Below are 24,161 nucleotides of genomic sequence, written 5' to 3' on the forward strand. Positions count from 1 at the left end.
TATCGGCGTCGTTATAAATAGCGCCTGAATGCGATGAAGAAAATGTCTCTGTAGCATTTATTGACTTCTCATCTCATTTAGTGTTGATCTTATACTACCCATTGCCTCTAACAACAACTTTCTTAGGCATATCGATTCTTGTCTTTGTTCATTGAGCTCTTTTTCTAGTTTTCTAATCTTTTCATCATTATAAGAGATAACACCATCATAATGCTGTCTTAATGCAAGCAATGCCTTTTGGGCGGACTTTGAGCACACAATATCTTGTGGAGGCTCTTCTACAAAAACCGGCGATCTTGGTTCTTCCGATCTTTTAAACTTCTCCTCCACTGGTGTATTAATGGGGAAATCCAACATATCTACCATTGCAGAATCAAACTCATCTCCTGTAGGTAATGGAATATTATTACTGTTATTACTATTACTGTTATTATTGTTAGTTATTGGTAAGTTAAAGTTAATGCTAAAATCGTTTGGTGTTGGGCTTGTTGGTTGTGTGTAATAACCGTTTAGAGATTTGTTATTTGTGAAAAATGAACCATAATTAACTAGGTCCTTATTACTATTGTTATTTGATGCTAGATTTGAAAGCATCCCACTGCTTGTAAAGTTATTAATTACACTCATTTTTCTTGGGGAATTATTAGTAGTCCACGACTTTGGCACCAGAAATTTATCCGCAATGGGATCATATATTGATAAGATATAATTTCTTATTGTACTCCATGTCTTGTTTTTCTCCAAAGTTTGGTAATCTCTCAGGTCACCATTTGCAGTGAAGAACTGATTGAACCGAGATTCGTTATAGTTATCCTTCAATTCTTTTCGTACACCCAAGAATCTTTTGTACAATTGATTAGGATAATCCGTATCAGAACCCACTGATAATGTATTTAAGAATGTTCTTAACAAATTTGAGGATGATGAGCTATTAACCAGTATGTTATTGATCTTTTCAAAGATTGAAATAATATACAGATCATCAAATTTTGTACCGTTGTCAGAGTTGAAGATAGGTGTAGTCATGTTGGTCAAGTTCGAGTTGATTGAATTTGGGGAACCGTCAGACATATGAAAACCACTATAATGACTCAGTGCTGATCCAGGGTCTCGATTGCTCAAATTGTATCCGGAATTGGCGGAATGTGTAGTGCTATTGTTTTGCAGATTATGGGCGTTATTTGATCCGCCTATCAACATCTGGAATGATATGATAATAAAAAGGTCTAAGTTGAACTCATCCATTGTTATTTTTAGATACCCAACATAAATGCTATGCTACTTGAGTTGCTTTCGGCTCAATGTGAAATAAGTATGATGTATTAGTCGAAAATTGTGATATCTCTGTAAACCACAAAGATAAAAAGATGACTGCCAATTTTTATCGAAGGGATATTCACACCAGGCCCATATAAATGCTCTTTTTAACCTACCTTAACCGAGTTTAGTGCTATTTCCTCGCGATACTTTTTATTAATGTAGCTATTGTTCTCGAATATAGAAGGCTTCCTGGGTGAAATGACTATTTATCAATTATTTGATCGTTTTCTTCAAAGCAATTCAAGACAATTGCCAACACAAGAACAGTTTAAAATCTCATATAAGATATGAACACTGAATAGACTTCAATTCACTAATGATGACTTTTTTAAGGAAATAAAATAAAGGAGTCCTTGATCTACTTAAAAGACTATAAGGATCCAAGAAGTAATTATTTCAACATTGAAATTTTTTTCTTCTTCTTCGTCAATGAAAAAAAAAGCTTTAATCATCATTAACTGTTATCCACTCACTTTCTCTGTGCATGGGCAAGGTTGTGGGGGTGAAGAGTTATTACAGAACGCACGCTTCAAGTTGATGAATAAAATCTTAATGCAAAAAGAATGAGAAGACTGAAGGAAAAATTATAAGCAGTAGCTCATCACCTACAATCACACCCCCACATAATCCTGAAGGTCATTCTGATCACTAACAAACCGGCTACCATTACAACCTCTTCAATTCATTACAGTGACTTGTTCCTTTCTCCTTTGTTTTCAGTGAAACTATGCAGTAAATTCTGAGTGGAAAAAAAGATTGGGAGAGAACGATTGTATTTCGAACAGGTAAAAGCTTCTCTCCATACCAAACTTGGACTAATTTTTTTTTTCATGATAACAAGCACCGAGCATTAAGAGTTACCTAACAATCTCCCCTGTAAAGGTCGAATTTCGTTTCTTGCACTAACTCATGAAGTGAGGATATTATATACAACCACCTGACTAAACGTTGGTAATGACATAAATTAAAAACGGTCTTGAGTATCCGCCAATTGCTGTATTTTAATGGGGAAGTAATTAGAGTTGTAACTGTTCAGTTGTTCTGAAGTTGATAAGCAGTGGATATATGAACTGTTTGATCGAGTCAGAGTGATTTTATTTATTGCTGATGCCTACTTAAAAAAGTGAGCAGCAGAAATACAGTTATGGATAAGGTAAAGGAAGTGGTTAGTAAAAATGACAGCAAAAGCCAGTTTGTAGCTATTATAATACTCAACATACACGCTATTGTACCTTAAATACTGGGCAAAATTCCAATTGGAGAAAAAAAAATGGATAATGCTTATGTAAATGAACCCCAAAATAGATTGGTTTTATTGATATTATTCATGATCTGGGCGGCAAATGAGAAATAAGCGGCTATACTACCCGAAATGGTAAACAAGACAGCTAAACAGAAAACAGAAGACATTAGCGCTTGATGAATCATAGAAAACACCGTGCAACAAACAAACGAGTTCTAACTTCAAATGGGATATGAGTAGCACAGTACGAGAACTCAAATCCATCCTGTGATTTGCGTATCTAGGTATTACCCGTCTATCACATGGATTCTCAATTCGTATCACAGTATAATGAGACGCGTTAATTCTTTTTTGGTGTCACACTGTTAATCCGCTTTCACGAATAAATGCGAAGTCCAGACTCTGTGTTCGTAACACCAAAAATAGTGGCAGTCGTGGTCTCTAGGTCTTATTTTTCTATTGTGCATACATGGAGGAGTTGTCAGTTAGATCAGGATACTCAAATACAAAATAGAATAACATTGACAAAAAAAAAAAAGTTGGAAACGTCTGTCAATTAACTGGAGAGGTAAAAACATCTATAACTAGTGTTGATTGAATTTGTAGTTGGTATTGAATATTTATACTTGTCCACTTTGCTATCACTACAAGTCCATTGTTATAATTTGCAATACACATTTTCGGGACTAATTTTTTTACAGAATAAGACCAATTTTTTTTCCTGTGGTCTCTTTCAACTGAATTGATTAATCTTCACTTATCTAACTTTTAATCAAATGGATTCGCCATCAATTCCTAACAGTCTTTTCCGCAGGAAGGACAAGCACAAGAGAGGTATTGTCTACTCTGTTATGCTATGTGGTGCATCAGGTACAGGTAAGACAACTTTTGCTAACAACTTATTGGAATCAAATCTTTTTAAACACAAATACAATGGTGGCTTGCACGAATTTAATCCAAATACCAATGACTATTTGACCGTCACTAAGCCAACAAAGATCATCTCTTTCAATTCCAATAATGGTTTGCCATCACAATCTATGGAAAACCTGATGGATTTGACCAACAGTAGTGAGTTTGACCAGGTGTTTAACCCTGCTACTCAGAATAAGGACTCTGGTATCGCAATTACATCAACCTCATTTGAAATTCGTTCCAAGAATGAAGAGAAGAATAAGTATGACGTGGATATGGACACTATATATCTAAACCTAATAATGACATTGGGCTTGGGTGAAAATATCGATAATAGTATCTGTACTAGTGAAATTGATCTGTTTTTAAGGCAACAATTTGACACTGTTTTGGCAGAAGAAACTAAAATAAGAAGAAACCCAAGATTCGAAGATACTAGAGTACATATTGCACTTTACTTTATCGAAAATACAGGCCATGGTCTAAGAGAACAAGATGTTGAACTAATGAAAACTTTGACCAAATACACCAATGTGCTGCCAATTATCTCAAAGGCTGATTCTTTTTCTCCCGAGGAACTTAAGACCTTCAAGACTGCGGTTATGAATGATATCGAAAGATATAACATCCCAATCTATAAATTTGATATTGACCTCACCGATCCATCTCAAGAATTTGATCTAGATCAACAAACAATAGAAGAAAACGAGTATCTGGCTGCTCTTCAGCCTTTTGCTACTATATGTTCTGACCAAAGGAATGCTGAAGGTAAGGCTGTCAGGGAATATCCATGGGGTTCTATTTTAATCGATGACGAAAACATCTCCGACTTAAAAATATTGAAAAATGTGCTATTTGGTTCACATCTACAAGACTTCAAAGATACCACGCAGAATGTTCTTTATGAGAATTACCGTGCTGAAAAGTTATCCTCAGTTACAAATAACAAATATGAGGCAACAAATCCCCAATCAAACGACCAGAATATAAAGAGACAGTCTACAGTTCCAAGCTTGAGTAACTTCCAGTCATTGATACAAACTGGGCAAATCAAATCATATCAGAATCTGCCCATTTCACCATCTCCTTCACAAAATGGTAATACAAATCAAGCTACAGAAAATCTGGAGGATACAACCAATATGAGTGTAATTTCTGAACATTCCGGAATGTCGCAAGGTGGTGTGCCAGAAAGAAGCCAATTAAGAAACATATCAGAAACAGTACCGTACGTGCTAAGGCATGAGAGACTTCTCGCTAAGCAACAAAAACTGGAGGAATTAGAAGCACAATCCGCCAAGGAATTACAGAAGAGAATCCAAGAATTGGAAAGAAAGGCCCACGAATTAAAAATGAAAGAAAGAAGACTTTTGTCTGTATCAGATGTTCCAAACTCACCCCAAGTCAGTATCAAGAGAGGAGATACTTATAATGACTTGGCATCGATGGCTTCTAATCGTTAAATAAATAAGATATAGCATACATACAAATTCTTTAACAAACATACAACTTTTGAATGATAATAATTGTATAATGATGTTTTCGCTCGCAAGTGCTAACCATATTATAATACGTTTGAAGTAGCATTATGCTACGTAAGCTCTAGTTTAAGATGTGGAAACTAGCTAACTTTTATAAATTTGGAAGACTAGCAGTACAGTAAAAAGGAACATTTGAAATTTTATAAACTATGTGATGTAGAATATGAGAGTATATGCAGTGTAAGTATTATATATAAAGAAATGCTTAGCTAAACGAAGTACGCAAATTATGGTTGATTTATTGGTGAATTTTAATTTTTCATGTAGTTAGCTTTATATGAATTAGGTGCCTTTCCAATACTAGTCATCTTGCGATTATTAGGTCCCCTAACACCAAGTGGATTTTTAGAAAAACTTAATCTTATACCACCTTTCGAGTTTGCACCAGTCCGCGGTAGTTGTCTTCCGTATAACTCAGCCAAAGCCCTTGTTGCAAAGCTCACATCCTCGAATTCAACAAAACACATCGGACCATGTCCATGTGTGTGACCATTGTTGTTCTTATTTTTGAATGAGAGCCTCCTAAAACCGGGCTGTGGTGAAAACAATTGTCTTAACTCTTGTTCTGAAGTGTCAGGAGGTAAATTTCCAACATATAGTGTATTACATGGTGGGTTTTGATCCGCTGGATTAGCTGGAGGTGGCACTTTTGCCAAAAGTGATAAATCGGCTTGGCTCATACCTTTTTCGCTATACCCCATGCCATTCGCAGATGAAAAGGATTGGGATGGTGACAAGCCTGGCTTGTTCCCATTAGTTGCCATTTTGTTGTCAACCATCACATTTTTGGTCAGATCAGTGTTGCTTTGAAATATCGTGCTATCATTATGAACAAGGTTATCCTGGAAATTGTCAGCTCTATACGCCATTGTTCCGATGTAAGGATCCTGATTGCGATTATTAGTCATTTCCACTCTGGTTATGGAACCCATATCGGAAGGACCAAGATTATTCACGTAATTATTGGAGGGCTGATGTGAAATGTTACTGAAAGTCTGGTGATCGAATGAACCATTGGCATTAGAAGCACCTCCATTTAGTTGGTCGTTTTGAGCACCATGAATTTCAGGGAGTAAAGCAGATCCATTTTGAAATACGTGTGTATTTTCATCGGCAAAATCTGGTTTTCTGGTGGAGTATTTGTTACTCGTTTTCGATTCAGGCAAGAGATATAAGTTGTGATTAACACCTTTGTTTCCCTCATCTTTCCAAACACCAGTATCGGTGGTGTTAGCACCGGATGTCAATGGCAAATCGTCTACTGTTGTAGGTAGAGTATCAGTTCCCCAAATATTTTCATTGATCTCATCATTCTCCATTAGAAGTAAAGCCTTTCCTGTATCTCTAGAAGTGGATTTCCTGCTATTAATTCCATCCATTTGATGTAATGAGTTCAGTGACGTGTCGCCTCCAAGACCCATATTGATCGAGGTATCGGGAACAGTTTCACTGTTGAAGGGGTCACCAAAGGAAAACCTCGATCTTCTTGGGAACAGATTAGGTCTCGACAACTTCCCAAGAGATTGTATGGGTGATGATTGAACCATAGAGTCAATGTGGCTATCTGAAGAAGAGAAATGCATATTCTTTCCGATGTTTTCATCGTGGAGTGAGCCATCTGTATTGGTACCAGCCAATAGATTGCTCATCGATAGATAGTTATCAGTTTGGTGTTCATAAACACCCAGGTACAACTTGGTACCACCGAACTGTTCCTTTATACTTTCAAGTTTGATAATCAGCTCGAAAGCACATTGGCTCAGATAGCTAGGATTTTGGAATTTAACCTCGACGCTAACTTTGCAAATTTCAGGCAGACTCCTGTACTCTTCCATAGCCTTGAGCGCAAGGGTAACATCACTTGAGGGCACGACTTCGATGGAGTCAACTCCTTGAGCAAATGCGAAAATGCAGTGTGCTTCACGTAACGTAACGGGTAGCCCCGTCATCAGCAAAGAGAAGTTCTTTTCCGCGTCAAACACGCCGTGGTTGCGCAGGCTATTGTCAAACAACGTGTGTAAATGCGGCATATTTGTATGAACTGTTGAGGTCATTGAATTCGGTATATAATCAGCTTTATTGACACCCATGGTTAGCATATTCTCAATCTCTTTCAATGGCGCATTATCGTGGATGTGATTATTCAGGAAAGAGCCATGCAATGCTTTCACGTTACTAGTCGGAGAAACAGGGTGTATCATTGTCTCCATGGTCACACCGGAATGGTGGCTATCGAAGTTACCACCAAACATGTATTCAGACTCTGTCATTTTCATCAATAATTGATCGTTGATATCGTGGCGAGCTGTACACAAGATAAAGAAAGACAATGCAGTAAAACCAAGTTACATTTATTTCTTTTGACTACCGACAACTCAAACGCCCAGGGACCTCAATGGAACTTGACATACAATGGGCAAGCGAAGTCCACGACTATAGGATTAAACAAAGGGACCCATGGGAAACCCACAAGGGTACAATTGCGATTGTGCTGCCTTTGGGCTCGCCTTTGTTCTTGCAGAGCTTTGTTGTGGTGACTTTCACTCGAAATGGCTTACCCGCATGGAGGACTCACATGCCCACAATAAACACTTCCCTACAGGATGCCACTTGCCTCCCTTCCCCCCCACGCGGAGTGATTGCAGTTACCGGTTATGGCAAATGCAGGTCCTGAAATTCCCTTATTCGGAAGTTAATTTCCCGTTTAGGTATTTCCTTGTGCGTACGTATTACATTAAATTTACGTTCAATACGAATAAGTCACATGATTCACATTATACTGATGTAAGTCAAAGAGCTCAGTTATTGGCTTGGCGGTGTTGTGCAGCAAGAGTAAATATCTCTCTCACAAATAAAGGAATTGTTACAAGTTTTTTAACACTATCTATGATGGAGTAAATGGTTTTCGAAACTAAGATATGTATTTGGTATTTCATTTTAATTATATTTTTTTTTTTTTTGTTTAATTACTCAAAGTATGAAAATATGGTAGATACATAGTTCGGGACAGATTAAAAAAAAATATTTGCTAACAAAACTTGACATAATTTCATTAAGATCTTTGGGTTTCCTTTAATTTCTTCTTACCAGTGCTTGCTTTGCTCTGTGATTTACGCTGTTCTGATCTTGGGGTGCTTGAAGACTTACCCTCAGAGTATTTGTAGTCCATAGGTGAGCCATGGATAACGTGCTCGCCATGTGATTTTGGAACGGCCTGGTAAGTTGGTACATCTGGGTCAACAAGACTGTTCCTGTATTTCAAATGGTTGTGGCCAGCTTGATCATTACTGGTTACAGGAGATAACTTCTCATCATCATTGAAGTTATTGTAACCACGACCGGCTCCATGATCATGTCCGTGGCCAAGACCACTTCCTTGTCGAGTCCCATGACGTTGGTCTTGATCATTGTCCTTAATTGGGTCAAGATCGTCAAGGTTTTTACTCTTAATACTATTTCTAGAAGTAAAGGATTGGCTTGTTTGTAACTCGCTTCTATCCAAGTTAGGCAATCCAGATGTTGTCATACCTGTGTTCCTCTTCTCAGAGTAAACTTCCTGTGGTTCTTCAACATTCATCATACCAACTGGGAAATTATTTTGTCTTTGTGGCTTTGCTGCAGAGTTTTCTCTTTGGACATATTGCTTAGCGTCATCCGTCTTGGGTTCAGAGATGTTCAGATTCTTCAAAGGATTTATTTCCTTTGATCTGGGATCCAAAGATTGTTCCAAGTCATTATTGTGGGATTCTCTTTCAACAAATTTTCTACTGTTCATGTCCTTTGGTTCTGTGATATTCATCTGTTCTGGACCGAGCTTACCAGATTGCATACTGGTACTAGTGTTGCTCATGCCCTTATTTTGTGGGTGACTAGTACCAGAGTGATGATTTTGGCCCATGCTGCCACCTGATTGCGTAGATTTGCTATGACTAGTATTTTTGTCTTGATCTGCAAGAGTACCAAATAGAGCACCACCCTGTGTTAGTTCTTCAACAAGATCTTCAGTCTTGGGTGTTTTGTTGTGGCCACTATCGGTATGGCCAGATTGAACACCAAATTGCTTTTGACCTCTATTGGAATTATTATTAGTGCCTGTATATGAATTCACATGCTTATTCAATCCTAATCCAGCTGTCATGGTTGATACACCATTGTGAACTTCTTTTCCAGAACTACTATTATCGGTGTCAGCAGTCTTAGGATCAAGGGACTTGCCGTTGTTTACTCCACTGCCATTAGAGTTATTGGTCTTCTTAATGATATGAGGATTATCGGAATAATTGTTACCAGAGCCTAGAGATTCCTTCTTAGTACCTAAACCAATTCCAGTGAAAGTTCTCCCTTCATGGTCTAAATGATCAGCTTGCTGGATTTCCTTTGGGCTCAATGGTGGTGTTGGGTTGACATGGGTTTTTTGGATACCAGTTTTACTTGGAGTAGAAATTACATTTTTTTCAAACTGAGTCTTTGAAGTGCTGTCATTTCCAACTGTTCCGGTAATGGTAGACAAAGGAATTTCATTACTATCATTATATTCAGAATAGCCCTTTGCTGTACTGTAGTTTTCTTCTACAGCAGAGGGTTTTCTGTTAATACCACTAAAATTTTGATTATTGGAAGAGTACGTCTTTGGCTCATCCTTTTTCAAAATATCTCTGCCCTTAGCGGAAGTGCGGTCAAAGACCGTACCAGACAATTGAACATTAGGATTTCCCATATGACTGTCCTCATTTGAATTATCACCTGATTCTCTGGCTGTTGCATTTTTACTAGTGGAATTCCACATTGAACCTGAATCCGATTTGGTCTTATTGTTGTTATTATGCATTTCTACAGCATGTGAGAAATTCTGTTTCTCTGTTTGGATTTCATTCTTGATCCCAGTGTTACCAGTAAATCCACCCTGAGGATGACTTGGAATCACAACACCTGTATTAGTAGGTGGCTTGTCCTCTATAGCTACATGTGATGTTGGCAAAGAACTCCTTCTTCTGTCTGCTGAGCTTTCTTGTTTGCTCTTACTCTTTCTACGTTCAGTGAAGCCAGTGAATAGATTAGTTGGTTTCAATGAACGGTCAGCAGTTTGACCAGTATTGTCAATCTCACCATGTACAGCAGCGACAGATTGATCATTACCACTTTTATGCGAAGCGCTAAACCTTCTGAAAGGCTTGGTTAATGAACCAAACCCAAGACCAGCTTGAGTCTTGGTGCCATCACCTTCTAATTTACGTGCAGTATCGTCACCAGTTTGCATCTCAGGCAGCTTGTACTCAACTGGCTTAGTAGTGCTGTGACTAAATTGCTTTTCCTTCCTTCTTTGCTCGTCAAAAAAATCAGCGTATTTAGAGTCGTTTCCAATATCCGCCGAGTTGACTTTCTCAAATGGTTTATTACCTAAAGCAAGTGGTTCCTTATCTTTGTTATTTTCTTCTTTGTCTTTATTTGGGGACCTTGGTTTACTGAATTTCAACATCTTTAATAAAGCTTACTGCTCACAAATTGCCTATTTATATCCTATTCTAAATGCTAAAGTAGTAAAAAGAACAAACTTATCAATAAATAAAATCCTAACATCCCTCAAGGAACAGGGTTTGAAGGAGTGTACTAGTTAAATACATATTTTCTTTTTGGCTGAATACACACTACCATTCAGTAAAGTACTATTATTATGTTGGTCATCTCTAGATCATTAACTATTCCATATGATAATTTTTAAATTGGCTATATCTTTTCTTTTAAGTAAGTATCCTGCACACTTTTCTGTGTGACAAGTGCGAACCCTTAAGGGATTAATGAAAATAATTAATATTAAAAATAAAAAAAATTATCGATGAGCTGGAATTTATGATGAGCCCCGGGGGGATGTGGATGCAAGGATAGTAATCTTGTCTTATAACTAGCCATTGATGGCAAGGTGTGTACACATGACCAAATGGGCTGTCACTGTAACTAATATTATAATTTCAAATATTCACTAGGAACTGATGTGTGGGATCGGGGTCCCCTTATTGATCGTGTGCCGATCGGCTAATAACCTCATTCCTTTTATTTCTTGAATTGTAATTATAGACCTTGAAATTTTGCCGTTGCCGTTGCTAGTTGTTTATTGAAGTGTTCTAATTATTTCAAGCTCATTTAAGGAGTGTTGGGATAATAGGATGGGAAAGAAAATGGTAGTAATGATATCAACTATCAGACATGAAAATAAGGAATCTGGTCATATCCCCTGCTCTAAATAATGTGATATGAAAAGAATGTTTTTTGAATTATAGAGTAATATTATTATATTAAAAATTATCAAAATGATACTTATAGAAGATATGGAGATAAAGTAAATAAAAATTAAAGGAAAATTATCTTTTGATATGGGTTCGATTGGATTGATGTGTTTCTTTATAATTTGTGTTTCATTAAGAGTTGTGTCGTCACAACAAATAAGAACAAACAAATTAAAAAGACGCTTGAATTTTTTTTAAGGATATTATCAAAATGATAGTAAACCAGAATTAGGAAAGTAGGTGAAATATGTCTTTCTCTTTTCTTATGCTAATTGTTGTTAAGCTTTGGGTATGCCTAGCACACATTCTGGCTATTGCTACTACCAGGGGGTATTTTTATTATTAATGTAAATTAGTGTGATTAAAACGATAAATTAAGAAAATAATTGAGTGGAAACAACTAGTTTTATTTGTTTTGAATTTTTAGAAGCAATGCCAGTTTAAAACAAAAACATATGATAATATTTCGATATACGTATGCTATCGAAACATAAGTTGAATGAAACTTGAAGAAACAAAACTAAAACCTTACAATCCCATTTTCTGTGTTTAAATTTTTTTTTTTGTCTTTTAAGTTTTTTTCATGTTATTGCTGATATCTTTGTCTTGGAGTCCAAGCAGTTCGATGAATGACTGTATGACGTCAGAAATTAGATCATATAATACAAAATGGTTAGTTATTTAGCCAAGCACTGCAATAGCCAATACAACTAAACATTTCTAAGTTTGGACACCTTCAACCACCTTTTCATGGGATTCCTCTTCCGCCATCACACCAGCTGGAGTTTCGTGTTTCTTAGTTCTTAGCTTTCTGAAAAAGGTACGGCCAGAAGATGGTTGGCTTTCAACAGGTGGTACAGCACCGACCACTTCGGTGTCAGAATAGACGTCAGTAGTTCTGTACTTGTTATACTTCTCCTTTCTTCTAGTAATAGCATCGATCATAGTCCAAATAGAAGATACACCCATTAGGAAAACAGTAGTCCATAGGAAAGCAAAGTTCTTAGCACCCATCTTTGCATGTCTGTCGTCGTGGTGGAATGCATTCTTAGCTTTGGCATAACAACCAGTGTACAAACAAGCAGCCAATGTAATGAAGAACCATGACAGCCAGCACAACACACAAGTTGTGATGCTCAATGGTCTAGCCAACTTGAAGATACTTAGGAATATTGGGACAATAGCCAACACGGTGAAGAAAAGGGATATCAACAACATAGCCCAGCCGACCTTAGACAAGTAGTAGTATGTCTTTCTGTGGTCAATGAAAGTTCTTGGCATGTTGGGGGATTCACCGAAGTTATCCTTTGGAGAAAATGGTTTGTCGGCACCTTTGTCGGAACAGTCGTAAGTCTCATGGTCTGCATAACCACAGTACATGTAGTTGTACCATCTTGTGACATCTGGGGCATCATTAAAACCACTGGTGTCAGCTTCGAACCAGTAAAAATTCTTCAAAGTACCAGAATCACGGGCACCTGACAGGATTAGGAAGAAAGATAGTAGACCTGCACCTACTATAAACAAACACACAATAGCGTTTACAAATCTTTTGTATTGCATTATGAGTACTTTAGGGCTTATGAGTTTTCTTGTTTTATTGGAATGCTCAAATGAAACTTGTTCGGTTTTGTTATTATTATACTGTTAACTTCTTAAAAGAGCTTCTCTGTGATAAAAACAAATTTTTTTTCAGATATATTGATTACCTCTATAGCTTATGAGGGAGGTGAATAAAAATTATTCTTTAAAACTTAAAAAAAAAGTAGCTTTCCTAGCAATCAATAGAAAGAAGTAGAAAACTCAATTTCCGAAATAACCAAAGGTTATATATAATATCAAATATTATTGTTAAGAGAATTAAAAAAAAAAAAGCAACAGCTTTTTCTCCCTCTTCTTCTTTGTTGAAATAAAAATTCCTTATTGTTTTAGAAACAAAAACAAATTAACTTTGTAATTTGTCCTTTTCCTTGTAGAACTTAGTATTAGTATACCCAAAAAAATTTCCCTATTTTTCTCTCTCTAAACTTTGAGAGTTTCCAATCCAAATAACTCCTTCTAACCCCCACTCTCTCCGTCTCTTTAACATCCATCACCATTATGAGTATTGTGTATCATAGCATTTTGGCTTATTATTTGCATCCTCATCGATATTAGCCTCCCCATGTCTTTGTTTATTATGGGATATTATGCAATACAAACAGCAAGGATGCGATGTGCCAATCCTTCAATTAAGTTGACCCATTGCGTACGCTCTATTGTTTTCTTGTATTAGTTTCGCTGAACCCAGAAGCTATTACGTCTTCTGCCTTCAATACAGTGTTTACTAAATTCGGGGGGCCAGTGAGACCCCAGGGAAGGGACTCATCGGGGGGATGTGGATGTAGGGCAATATCGCAAACACCTACTCCTTGCAATTTGCAGGACCTAGCCCTAAAAGGGGCATGTTTGCAACTGCACAGAGAGAATAGGGCAGGAATAGTAAAAAAAAGGGGGGGAAAGTCTTCTACCTGGGAAAATGTGAGAGCAAGTCCGGAGAGGGAAGGTGCGCAACAACATCCTCTGCAACTCTTTCTGCGCGTTCTCATGAACAACACACAGCCCTAATATAGGGAAAATGTAAACAAATGAAGAAGAAGGAAAGAGGTACTGTTAGGAGAATATTTCCCTTAGACTTATCCGTGGAGCGAAAGTTACCGAAAAAAGGACTCCCCTTTTTCTCTTGTTGCGGGTTCTTATTCTAAGGGCTCTCTCTTGTACTTTTTCGGGAACAATAAATAAAAGATTAGTTCTGAATGCGGTAACTCAGGGATTTCTGGTTTGTACAGATATTACTGTGTGGACTTTCGTCTTGTATTTCCCGAAAACAGGTTGTGTGCACAAAAGTAGAGAGCAAAAGGGAAAAAATATATTAGAAAACACCCGTGGGAAGCAGATCGTCATGGTAGACGTCACACACAAGACTTCAGTTCCAGCGGGGCGACACTTAAAGCCTGAGTCTATTAATAGGCAGGACAGTGCCAGTGTCGAGCGCAAGTGAAGGGAGTGGGTTGGGTGGGTTAAGCCAACAAAATTCACTGCACTAAACTTCACTGGACTTCATCGCCTGGGCAAGCTTTTTCTGTAAACCCGGGACGTTGTCTATAATCCTCTCTATTTACGAAGTAATACCGCAATAGGAAAATAAGGGCCACTACCCCTCGCCGACTACTATTTGAAAGATCACATTGACGAACAACATTTCAACTCGCCCTGAGCAAAGAAGCAAGTTAGAAAGTGTAGGTTGGAAATGCACCTCAAATGTTCTAGAAGCGCTTCCCATTCACTATTTTATGGGAGGGTTTAGTATCACATGTACTAGCGTATCTCTTACACTTCGATGCTAAGCAAAAGCTTATTGAGTTAACGACAAGGTTTCTTCCACTTTAATAGTATCTCTTAGCCTGAACATTCTCTGTAGCCGGAGTTCTTGTATGGTACACTCAATTGGGGACCATCGAATAATCCGGTCAGTTTTAGAAGGTCTTTGGAAAACTCTAAGTCTCGATGTTTCATTGAGCAGTGGGGTAAATATATCCATGGTTAGCGCTTCGTCGCCTAGGAAATTCTGTACCTCTTCTTTGCCGGTGATATATACTTCAAGTATATCGACTGGTGGCACGTATTTGCCTACCATAGGTAATTCATTCACTACTTTGATGCGTATTTCTTGATCGTATACTATCTCAACATCAATTATGTAAACGTTCAAAACATAAATCTTCGGTGTAAGGTGTTGCAAATGATTCAACTGTGAAATATTATGATCTTCCACAACTTCATACTGTGTAATATCTGTAATACATGGAACTTGCTCCTTTGACTCTCGTGTGGTTTTCGAGGATGCTATATCGCCGTTCACATTCAAAGTCGGAGAAGCAGTCAGATAGGGCTCTGTTTTATTGAATAGCTCTTTGATGTACGGTTTCTCCCCAATGCTCAATTCATGTAGGTTATCAAGTAGCTCGATATCTCGCTCCACTAAATTCAGCACAGATTGATATAGTTTACACTTCATCACTATTCGACAAAGTATTCCATACTTACTAACATTTTTATCCGCAATTTGTGAGTTCTCGTTGACCATAGCGTTGAGATCTTTACCATACTTGGCTTTGACTTTCATATTAAATTCATTGAAATGATTATAGTATGAAATAACTCTAAAACTTTGGTCATGATCTAATTTTGTATTATAGTCATTGATATACCGATCAAATGTATATTTCTGCTCGTATTTCCGGTTTGTTGTAAAATCTGTGAATACGAAATTGGCATAGTTACTATTATCTGTTGAGCACGCTAATAAATAGCCAAATACAATATAAAATTTTGCGGTATTTTCTTCTTCAATTATCATGTCCTTAAATTGAATGACTTGATCCCGAGTAGACTCATCGATGAAATTTATACTGTTGAAGTCGTATCGATTAGAGCATTTACCCTGCTCAGGTACCTTTTCTTTTACTGGCATCTCTGGGTTGAAATCTAATTTCTCTATCGTCCATTTGAAACTGTCGTATCCACGAATCTCATATTTCCACTTCTTTACTGTTATGTTTAAATCACCATTAAGATATTTTCGCAGCTTGCTTGAAGTATCAGCTAGTCTACCAAAAGTTTCCATGTACTCCAACTTGTTCTTGATAACTACTTCACAGCAATTGTTATTCGGTATGAGAAGTTCATCTACCATTGTTTTTTGTTTGAATACTAATCGAAGAGTGAATTTATCTAGATCATCTAAGGACTTAAACCCAACAGGAGACATAGATTGTAATGAACAATGGCTTATGATTACCGACGAATTATCACCATTGTATGTCCAGAGTTGGTTTCTATGTGGGTCCATAAAATTCACATAAAGGCAACTATCCTTTTTACTGTGTTTATTGGCAGATGACCCATTGTGGTTCGTTGGTAGATCATGTTTTGTTGATCCTAATCTTGTCACAGTAGGGTACGATCCCTCGGAAATATTGTCCAAATCGTCATCACTATCAATCAATTCATCGTCACTAATTCCCGGTATGCTTGCTTGACTAGTAAACTGCTGCGTGTTCATAGCTTGTGAGTTAAAGTCATTTTGAGATTCCACCATAGTAGTTTGTTTTGTGAAGAAACTCGTCAGTTTAGTTTGTTTGGTCATTTTAATACCGGATAGAAAATGCACCAGAGTATTTTTGTAGTTATTTAACTTCACAAAATTGAATTCTGACTTGATATCAGAGTCCAGTTTTTTCAATGCCAGTAGTATTTTAGAGATTTTATCTTTCTTCTTCTTGTCCAGAGTATTCCAGTTCTCCTGTATATAATTAATATCAAGTACTTTTACGTCCACAGGTTGCAACTTGAAAGTCATGTCACCGTTGACCAACTGTAGTCCAGAAGATGTGCACTTAGCCACCACAAAGCAAAGCTTCTCCAATTGTATTTTCGTTATATTGAATGCATTGGTATCAGAGACTTCCAGGTCACATTCATTTACTACTTCTCTCGCCTGGGCCTCGTCTATATCCAACACTCGCACTTCACCTGCGATATCATCCAGCGCTATATGGAACCCATTGTCATCCTTAGATATCGAGGTCAGCACGGCTATGATCTCAATAGACATCAGATATCCTAATGTGTTCAGATGTGTATAGCCAAAAAAAAATCACACCAAAAGAATATCAGAACCGGCAGGTATAAAAATATGAAACTACCGCTGGCATCAATAACTATACATTGCGATGAGTGCTCTTAGGTCATGTGCATGGATGCTATTTGAGCCAAACGATCCTTCGGGTTTCCCGTCTTTTCGCGTTTTCGCGTATCATTCTGTGTGGGATCACTATGGCCAAATCAATGTGATCATGTATCACCTTATACAGCACTTTGAATGACTCTTCTTTTGGAAATTGCCAAGGCAAAGTGCATCGGGCACCTTGGGTGATCTATGGGACGACGTATATATTGCGAAAGGGTTCAGAACAGTGCATTGGCATAACACTGACGAGACTGGTGAGGTTAGCATAGATTGACATCTTGCGCAAGAAGAACAGAGCACCAAGCGCCCAAAACTCAATCGACTATGAGGATAGTGATACAGAAGGTCAGCCAGGCCATGGTGAAAGTGGACAATGAGATAGTATCTCAAATTGCCAAGGGGTATATGCTGCTTGTTGGTATAAGCACAGAGGACACAATTGCCGATGCGCAGAAGCTCTCCAACAAAGTGCTGAACTTGAGATTGTTTGAGACGGGCGACCAGTTCTGGAAGCATTCTATCCAGGACGTACAGGGCGAGATCCTGAGTGTCTCGCAGTTCACGCTGATGGCGCGTACCAAGAAAGGTAACAAACCGGATTTCCACAAGGCTCAGAAAGGGGAGCACGCACAGGAGCTTTACAACCAGTTCCTGGACCTGTTGAAGACCACACTGGGCGCAGACAAAGTCAAGGACGGCCAGTTTGGCGCTATGATGAGCTGCTCATTGACCAACGAGGGACCAGTGACTATCATTCTAGACTCTACAGAGTAGACGTAATTGTATACCCGCAATTGTATACCCGCAATTGTATACCCGCAATTGTACTGCAAGACAACGTATGTACTAATAGAGAGACAGATACTGGACGCAATTCTCTAATATACATAAGTACGAATGTAACGCTGAATGAAACTATAGACATCTTCATCCCCGGGACCCGAAAACCCCGAAGATCGATGAGATTGACTTCCTTCTATGCCAATGGATTTCCATCACCTTCTGCTGTATTCGATCAGGGGGGGGGGAGGCATATTCTACTCGGGTGTACGTGTTCTAAAACAGCAATACACCACGATATAACATGATCCCCCTGGTTCCCATTGCAGAGTTTAAAAGACATACATAAAATGCAGAACCCGTGCACCACAATACGTAGTTCTGTTTCGATTTTTCTAAAACTTTTACGGTACATATTTAGAAGCGGTTGACGTTTTCTTTTCTTGCACTGCAAGCATAGAAGGGATCCCGGACATCGGTGGCCGGGAACCAGCTGCATCGGTCTAAAATGTAGAGAAAAAAAAGGGGATCTTCCTATTGCTCAGATGAGACAGGAGGCAAAAAAAGATAGAATCCCAAATAGGAAATGATGGGTCTTTCTTATTCTAAAAAAAAATCTGTTGGGACGTCTCTTGAACATATGTGCGCAGTTATTAGAAGCCAATTTGTGTCAATGGCCCGGGATTAAGTTAGAAACATTCGCAGGAAACTCCTTACGTAACTACAAAAAAGTCTCAAGTCGCAGTCTCAATAAACTCCGTGTATCTTGAGTACTAAGGGGGCGGGTGAGGGATTGCCGGACAAAAAAAATTTTCTCAAGCGAAAAGACGAACATCGAAAAACAAAAGATAATAAAACCTCGCTGTCCAATCACACAGACACGGCTGTACACCGAACTAAAATCCCAACACACCCCTAAGTTTCTCTCTTGGGCACAACGCAAAGCACCGGATGATATGAGCAAATCCCCGAAGCACCGAGTGAAGATAGGTCCGCAAGATAGAATGCTGTGGTTTGATTCTGAAACAAAGGGGGAGAGAGAGAGAACAGCAATTTATTTTCTGAATCATAATCCCGGAGAACGCAGTTAACAGCAAAAATGAAAAACATAAGAGACACAGAAAAGAACGCACAAGCAGATATGTAAAGAACACGAAACACACTTATTCATAGCTTTTGTAGGGGATGTTCTATGAAATTGAAACTATGAAAGGATAAGTAATGCTCGAGTACCTGCTCTGTACTGTTCTGTGCAATTACAGTTGCAAGGTTGAAGAAGCCAATAACACTAACCAAAGCAGAACATCAAAAATCCCTCCTTTCTATCGCCCCCCCCCTGTTCAGTACCACTCCCTAAATCTTTCCCTAGCATAGTCCGGAGAATCTGAATATGCTTTAGAAACATATGCAGAGGGAATATTCTTTTGGCTGCGGGCAATCAGGTACATCCTCCCATAACGAGTAGCGCATGAGGTTCCCTGTAGCCCGATGAGATGAGCCAAGCATAGAACATACTGCACAAACCTTAAATCTGTTCCATAAATTTCCATAATTGAAAGTGCAATAGGGGACCCCTTTTTTTCTATTCCGCTTCCATAAGAATTTGCGCTTAGTACTGCAACGGTTTAAGAGGGAATGATTGGCAAAGGGAGACATGAGATGCCCTTCAAGAATAAAAAGTACAGAGAAAAACAGTAGACTCGCACACACCGAAGAACTTCTTACTCAATGAGCGGGTACTTTAGAGCGTACGGGATTTTCTATCGGAGGGAGGAGACAAGAGCGGAGAGAGAGAAAAAAAAGGAGACAAGAATATAGAGCACCATTGTTCCGCGACATATTCTGAGTATATCTGGCATGGCTCTAGCTCCGTCCCTTCTTTTCCCGGCTGTAATAGCATTTCCTTTTCTAAGAAAATTCAATGAAAAAAATAAAATTTCTTCAGAAACACCTGCAGCAAAACAAATAGGCGGTTAAAAATAAATGATGAGAATAACTTGGATTTCTAAGCAATTACCGCAAGGAAAATTTGTTCCCCTTCTAAAATTCTAATTCTCGCCTAGAAACTCGAGTGCAGTTCAATCTAAAACATGGTTATTAGCTAATACACACAATTCGCCCAACACGCAATTCGCTGTATCTGTATCTTCTCTTCTGTGTGGTAAATTAACAGTTAGCTCTTTCTATTTGTAAGATTAATGTCCTGAAAATCCCGCACTGTCAAGGAACCGCAGGCTTATGAAAGGAACTGTTTCTCTGTGCGGCTATTGGCTGCTTTCATAAGTAAAAGGGGGAGGTTGGGCCAAAAAAAAAAAGTATAAATAGGCGGCAGGTTACGCATCCAATTCATCCTCAATCTCTAAATAACAAAGAAAGAAAAATAAAACCAACAGTGTTTATTTACAATACAAACAAACTTAATATAAAAAAAACCATATACGAAAAATGACTGCTTCAAGTGCTATGAAGAACTTTGGGTTATTCTCCCTAAGATTTTTTGAATTCGGTTCTGCCGTTGTTGTGCTGGGTACACTTGGTTACACAGTGCATGGCTACCACTTCCATGGTTCTAAGAGAACCAACTTCGTGTTGGCACAAGCTGCTATCTCTACTTTCTACAGCTTGTGTACATGCTTGCTAACTTTGGCTGTGCCACAATTGATCTTCGTTGGTCTTTACTGGTTCTGGGAATTGATTATGACCATGCTATGGTTGGCCGCTTTCATTGTTGACGCTAAGGTTCAAGGTGACGACGGCTGCCACAACAGAAGATCCACTACTTACGAACCACACAGAGGTTCTCAAGAAGAATTCCAAGCAACTAACGGTGAATACAACCCATTCACTGGTAAGTACACCACCAACGACTACAAGCGTCCATGCCACACCGGTAAGGCCTCCATTGCCTTCGCTGGTCTATGTTTCGTCTTGTACTTGACCTCCACCATTATTCTAGGTGTTAGAGTTATGACTCCAATCGTTAAGAAGTACGGCTCTAAGGGTTTGATGATGAAGGGTTCCGACATGAACGACAACAGCTTGAACAGATTCCATGGTTTGGACTTGGTCAAGCCATTGGACGATGCTTACAACTACGATCCAGAACAAGGTATGGGTGAAACTGCCCCACAAGACTCTGCTTCTTCTCACGAATACAACCAAGAGAAGTTGAATGAACAACCACGTGCTTCTGGTGACACTGCTGTCCAAGCTTAAACTTGAAAGAACTGAAACACATGGGTAGAACATTATTTTTTTTCATGGCGCTAATGTCATTAAAAATGATGTCATCACCTTTTATTTTTAGTAGATTTACTCAAGTTTATGCCAAGTATTCTTTTTTGATGAATTACATTCGTTGAAAGGGAAGGGATTAGATAATGCTTCAGATCCGTTCAGACATTTCTTATAACTGCAAATCAGTGTATTTCTTTTACGGTAAGGATCATTGATTTATTAGTAAATGGACGGTTTTTGAAAAAAGGTTTAAGCTAGCTGAATCTTATTTCAGGGAAGAATTATTCTATTTCCAAAAACTTTTTTCTGAGATATATATTCTTTTTTCTTTCTATTTCTGTCGCAGATATGAGCACTAATTTATGAGAGAGCTACCAATGCTCTCTCAGTATCCTTTTAGATTTAATTTTCACAATCTTAATTTTAATTAATAATTGTTTAATTCTATAAAATTAATTAATACCAAAACTTAATAGTATCTATAAAAAGTTACAATATAGAATTCTTCATTATATATATTAAATTTTTTCTGCGTGTTTCTACAGATGACGATTTTATGATGCATATATGTACTATTAACAAGTAAAATACAGAAATAATTTCTGTATCTAAAAGTTCCCTTATATCTGAAAAGAGTTTCAAAACTCATTAGATTATTGTTTAAAATCATTTTCAGGAGGTCTACCGTCTTCGCTCTTCATGTACATGTCGATTGCTGCTGAGAATGCAGCAAAACCTGCACAGCCAACCAATGCTGCTTGAGGGCCACTCTTGTAGGCCAGTCCACCACCTGTTATACAACCAGCTGTAATACCATTGTATATATCGTTCTTGGCTCGCAGACTCTCCACAGCACACTCTACACCAGCATATATCATACCTATATAACCGAAATTCTTTGCGCTAGAATAAGCCCTCTTACCCATATCAGCGAATTGTAATTTCACTTGCTGTCTTAATGGCAGGTCTGCCATTTGTTGTACAGCTCCACTCATGCCACCTGGAACGGGAGTATGGAGCGGGGTATCATAGGCCATAGAAGCCATGAACAAACCTAACACACCACCTAACGCAAAACCAGTGGCACCACTTATTACTGACTTACCGGGACACGATGACATGAATCCCACAACCATCTCTGCACCGCGCTCACCTTGTTCATCGGGCGACAGCTCTCCAAATGCTTTCTTCTCCGGTGGTGACAAATACTCCAGCCCAAACCCACGATATACCATTATTTATCAATTTCTCTTGCCTATTTTATATCACTTCTAAGTTTTTGTTAAAATTGCAGTATTGTGAGTAATATATCAACCAAGTTCTATGTATGAATGATAGTATAAATCATGACGCAAATATAGATGGAAACATGATTCCATGATCAAGACATGTGTGACAGCCCATAGGTATCGATCAAGAGCGATGACTTTGATGATTGCCCATATCACTACTTTTTCTAGCACTTCGTACCTTTTGACTTCCAAGCTGTCACTTCTATCTGCTGTGACAGCTTTGGTTATATATAAATAACATATTACTATGTATGTTCATTACACGTTAGATTCATTATATTCGTATCATTTTGAGAACATGTCACGATACATTCTAAGTCGGTAGTATTGTCGAAGCTTGAGACGTAGCAGTATTTCCTTTTGAGTTAGGTAATCATTCTTCAGCGATTCGTGAAAATCATCTATGCACTTTGACTCAAATGCATCCTGTGCACTAGCAGTTCGTATGTTAAAGTTTTTATTTTCAGGCCTATCCTTTCCCTCAAATATAACGCCATATCTAGATGATTGTATAGCAGGTAAAATATGGGGTCGTTTTGGTGAATTGCGTTCTTGTTGGTTGTTTTGATTGTTCATCTGTGTATGGATCGATGATGTACGAGATGGATCAGCGATAGTATTTATGCTGCTAGCTACACTATCAAAAGCACTACAATTTCTATCTTCCATTTCGATATCGCTACTGGAACCAATAGATGACACGCTGTTTGATCTCATAATGTTTACCCGAGACCCATTACCGTTCGATGTAGCCGCAAATGCAAATTCATGTGCAGTTTGAATTATTCTTCCAGGAGTAGAAATTGACTTGTTAGTAGTTGTATCTTCAGTATGTGCAGTGTTTTCAATTTTTTCCATTATCTTAAAGTTACGCCATTGTTTGACTGTCTCAGACAGTTTCTGAAGATAGTTTGACTCTAAATTCCTTGATTCTATACTGTTAAATGGAATCTTTACAGATAGCGGATTTTCTAGTTTGTTTAACTCAGAATCGAAAACTGTAGTGTTCAATTCATAAAAGTTTGTATCATCGTTTTGATCTTGATATGTTCTAAAAGAACCAATCCTAACCTTCTGATCATTCTTACTTTTATGAGGATCCACCACAATTGCAAGGTATGGGTCTTGATGTTGCTGATTTAATGATTGAGTCTGCATGTCAATATTACTTAGCCAACAGTCATAACCAGGATGGGAATGGTACCAGCCAATGATATTTAAATTCTCTTCATTTCTTGTATATGATCGTTCCACCATTTCGTGATAAAATTGGACCATATATTCATATGATTCCATATGTGCATTAACCATAGTCTCTGTTCCTTCAACAGGTAATTCAAAACAATCAAATATAACAAATGTGTTCCCTATAACATTACCTAAAAGCATTCCCATCACTTCAATATTCCCACCTTTTGTAGCATGACACAGTATTTTTGAGCATGCAAGTTTAGAAAGCAGGACATTTTGATAGAATAGTGGACTGTTTTTAGTGCTATCTATAGCCTTCCTGTTTTTTAAAGAACAAACTTGGTTCAAAAGACTAAGTTGGTCTATGGATTCCTTTTCATTTCCTGCTATGTTATTTTTATGTTTACTATTTTGTACCTCATAATCTCTAATATTGTAATCTAGTAACTTAGACTCCAAATCTGAAACATTCAAAGATGGAAAGTCATCCATAGTATATTTAGGCTTAACTAACTATGGATTATTGTTCTATAACTTCATTAGTTGCTCTCTGAGTCTTTGCAACAAGTA

At 38.0% G+C, this 24,161-nt stretch overlaps 11 protein-coding genes across 11 annotated transcripts; 4 read left to right on the plus strand and 7 right to left on the minus strand.

Annotated features, from left to right (window-relative positions):
• Window positions 1-57: 57 nt before the first annotated feature.
• On the minus strand, window positions 58-1,245 carry GVI51_G05291 (uncharacterized protein; the record flags this gene model as incomplete). Its single annotated transcript, XM_446598.1, has 1 exon — window positions 58-1,245. One exon carries the CDS (start codon window positions 1,243-1,245, stop codon window positions 58-60), a length of 1,188 nt encoding a protein of 395 aa, XP_446598.1.
• A 2,094-nt stretch (window positions 1,246-3,339) lies between these two features.
• SHS1 (septin SHS1) lies at window positions 3,340-4,941 on the plus strand (the record flags this gene model as incomplete). Its single annotated transcript, XM_446599.1, has 1 exon — window positions 3,340-4,941. One exon carries the CDS (start codon window positions 3,340-3,342, stop codon window positions 4,939-4,941), a length of 1,602 nt encoding a protein of 533 aa, XP_446599.1.
• Window positions 4,942-5,270: 329 nt separating this feature from the next.
• On the minus strand, window positions 5,271-7,295 carry WHI4 (Whi4p; the record flags this gene model as incomplete). The annotated part of the gene is made up of 1 exon (XM_446600.1): window positions 5,271-7,295. The coding sequence occupies one exon, from the start codon at window positions 7,293-7,295 to the stop codon at window positions 5,271-5,273; it is 2,025 nt and encodes a 674-aa protein (XP_446600.1).
• A 119-nt stretch (window positions 7,296-7,414) lies between these two features.
• GVI51_G05357 (uncharacterized protein) lies at window positions 7,415-7,693 on the plus strand (the record flags this gene model as incomplete). The annotated part of the gene is made up of 1 exon (XM_446601.1): window positions 7,415-7,693. One exon carries the CDS (start codon window positions 7,415-7,417, stop codon window positions 7,691-7,693), a length of 279 nt encoding a protein of 92 aa, XP_446601.1.
• Window positions 7,694-8,071: 378 nt separating this feature from the next.
• On the minus strand, window positions 8,072-10,495 carry HBT1 (Hbt1p; the record flags this gene model as incomplete). The annotated part of the gene is made up of 1 exon (XM_446602.1): window positions 8,072-10,495. The coding sequence occupies one exon, from the start codon at window positions 10,493-10,495 to the stop codon at window positions 8,072-8,074; it is 2,424 nt and encodes an 807-aa protein (XP_446602.1).
• Window positions 10,496-12,020: 1,525 nt separating this feature from the next.
• On the minus strand, window positions 12,021-12,863 carry FMP45 (Fmp45p; the record flags this gene model as incomplete). Its single annotated transcript, XM_446603.1, has 1 exon — window positions 12,021-12,863. The coding sequence occupies one exon, from the start codon at window positions 12,861-12,863 to the stop codon at window positions 12,021-12,023; it is 843 nt and encodes a 280-aa protein (XP_446603.1).
• Window positions 12,864-14,694: 1,831 nt separating this feature from the next.
• Window positions 14,695-16,956, minus strand: CDC13 (telomere-binding protein CDC13; the record flags this gene model as incomplete). Its single annotated transcript, XM_446604.1, has 1 exon — window positions 14,695-16,956. One exon carries the CDS (start codon window positions 16,954-16,956, stop codon window positions 14,695-14,697), a length of 2,262 nt encoding a protein of 753 aa, XP_446604.1.
• Window positions 16,957-17,415: 459 nt separating this feature from the next.
• DTD1 (D-tyrosyl-tRNA(Tyr) deacylase) lies at window positions 17,416-17,865 on the plus strand (the record flags this gene model as incomplete). Its single annotated transcript, XM_446605.1, has 1 exon — window positions 17,416-17,865. The coding sequence occupies one exon, from the start codon at window positions 17,416-17,418 to the stop codon at window positions 17,863-17,865; it is 450 nt and encodes a 149-aa protein (XP_446605.1).
• A 2,451-nt stretch (window positions 17,866-20,316) lies between these two features.
• On the plus strand, window positions 20,317-21,087 carry GVI51_G05467 (uncharacterized protein; the record flags this gene model as incomplete). The annotated part of the gene is made up of 1 exon (XM_446606.1): window positions 20,317-21,087. The coding sequence occupies one exon, from the start codon at window positions 20,317-20,319 to the stop codon at window positions 21,085-21,087; it is 771 nt and encodes a 256-aa protein (XP_446606.1).
• A 674-nt stretch (window positions 21,088-21,761) lies between these two features.
• Window positions 21,762-22,343, minus strand: TIM22 (translocation channel protein TIM22; the record flags this gene model as incomplete). The annotated part of the gene is made up of 1 exon (XM_446607.1): window positions 21,762-22,343. One exon carries the CDS (start codon window positions 22,341-22,343, stop codon window positions 21,762-21,764), a length of 582 nt encoding a protein of 193 aa, XP_446607.1.
• A 342-nt stretch (window positions 22,344-22,685) lies between these two features.
• Window positions 22,686-24,083, minus strand: RRI1 (COP9 signalosome catalytic subunit RRI1; the record flags this gene model as incomplete). Its single annotated transcript, XM_446608.1, has 1 exon — window positions 22,686-24,083. The coding sequence occupies one exon, from the start codon at window positions 24,081-24,083 to the stop codon at window positions 22,686-22,688; it is 1,398 nt and encodes a 465-aa protein (XP_446608.1).
• Window positions 24,084-24,161: the final 78 nt, after the last annotated feature.

The sequence above is a fragment of the Nakaseomyces glabratus genome, chromosome G (assembly GCF_010111755.1).
Source record: "Nakaseomyces glabratus chromosome G, complete sequence".
NCBI classification, from domain to species: Eukaryota; Fungi; Ascomycota; class Saccharomycetes; order Saccharomycetales; family Saccharomycetaceae; genus Nakaseomyces; species Nakaseomyces glabratus.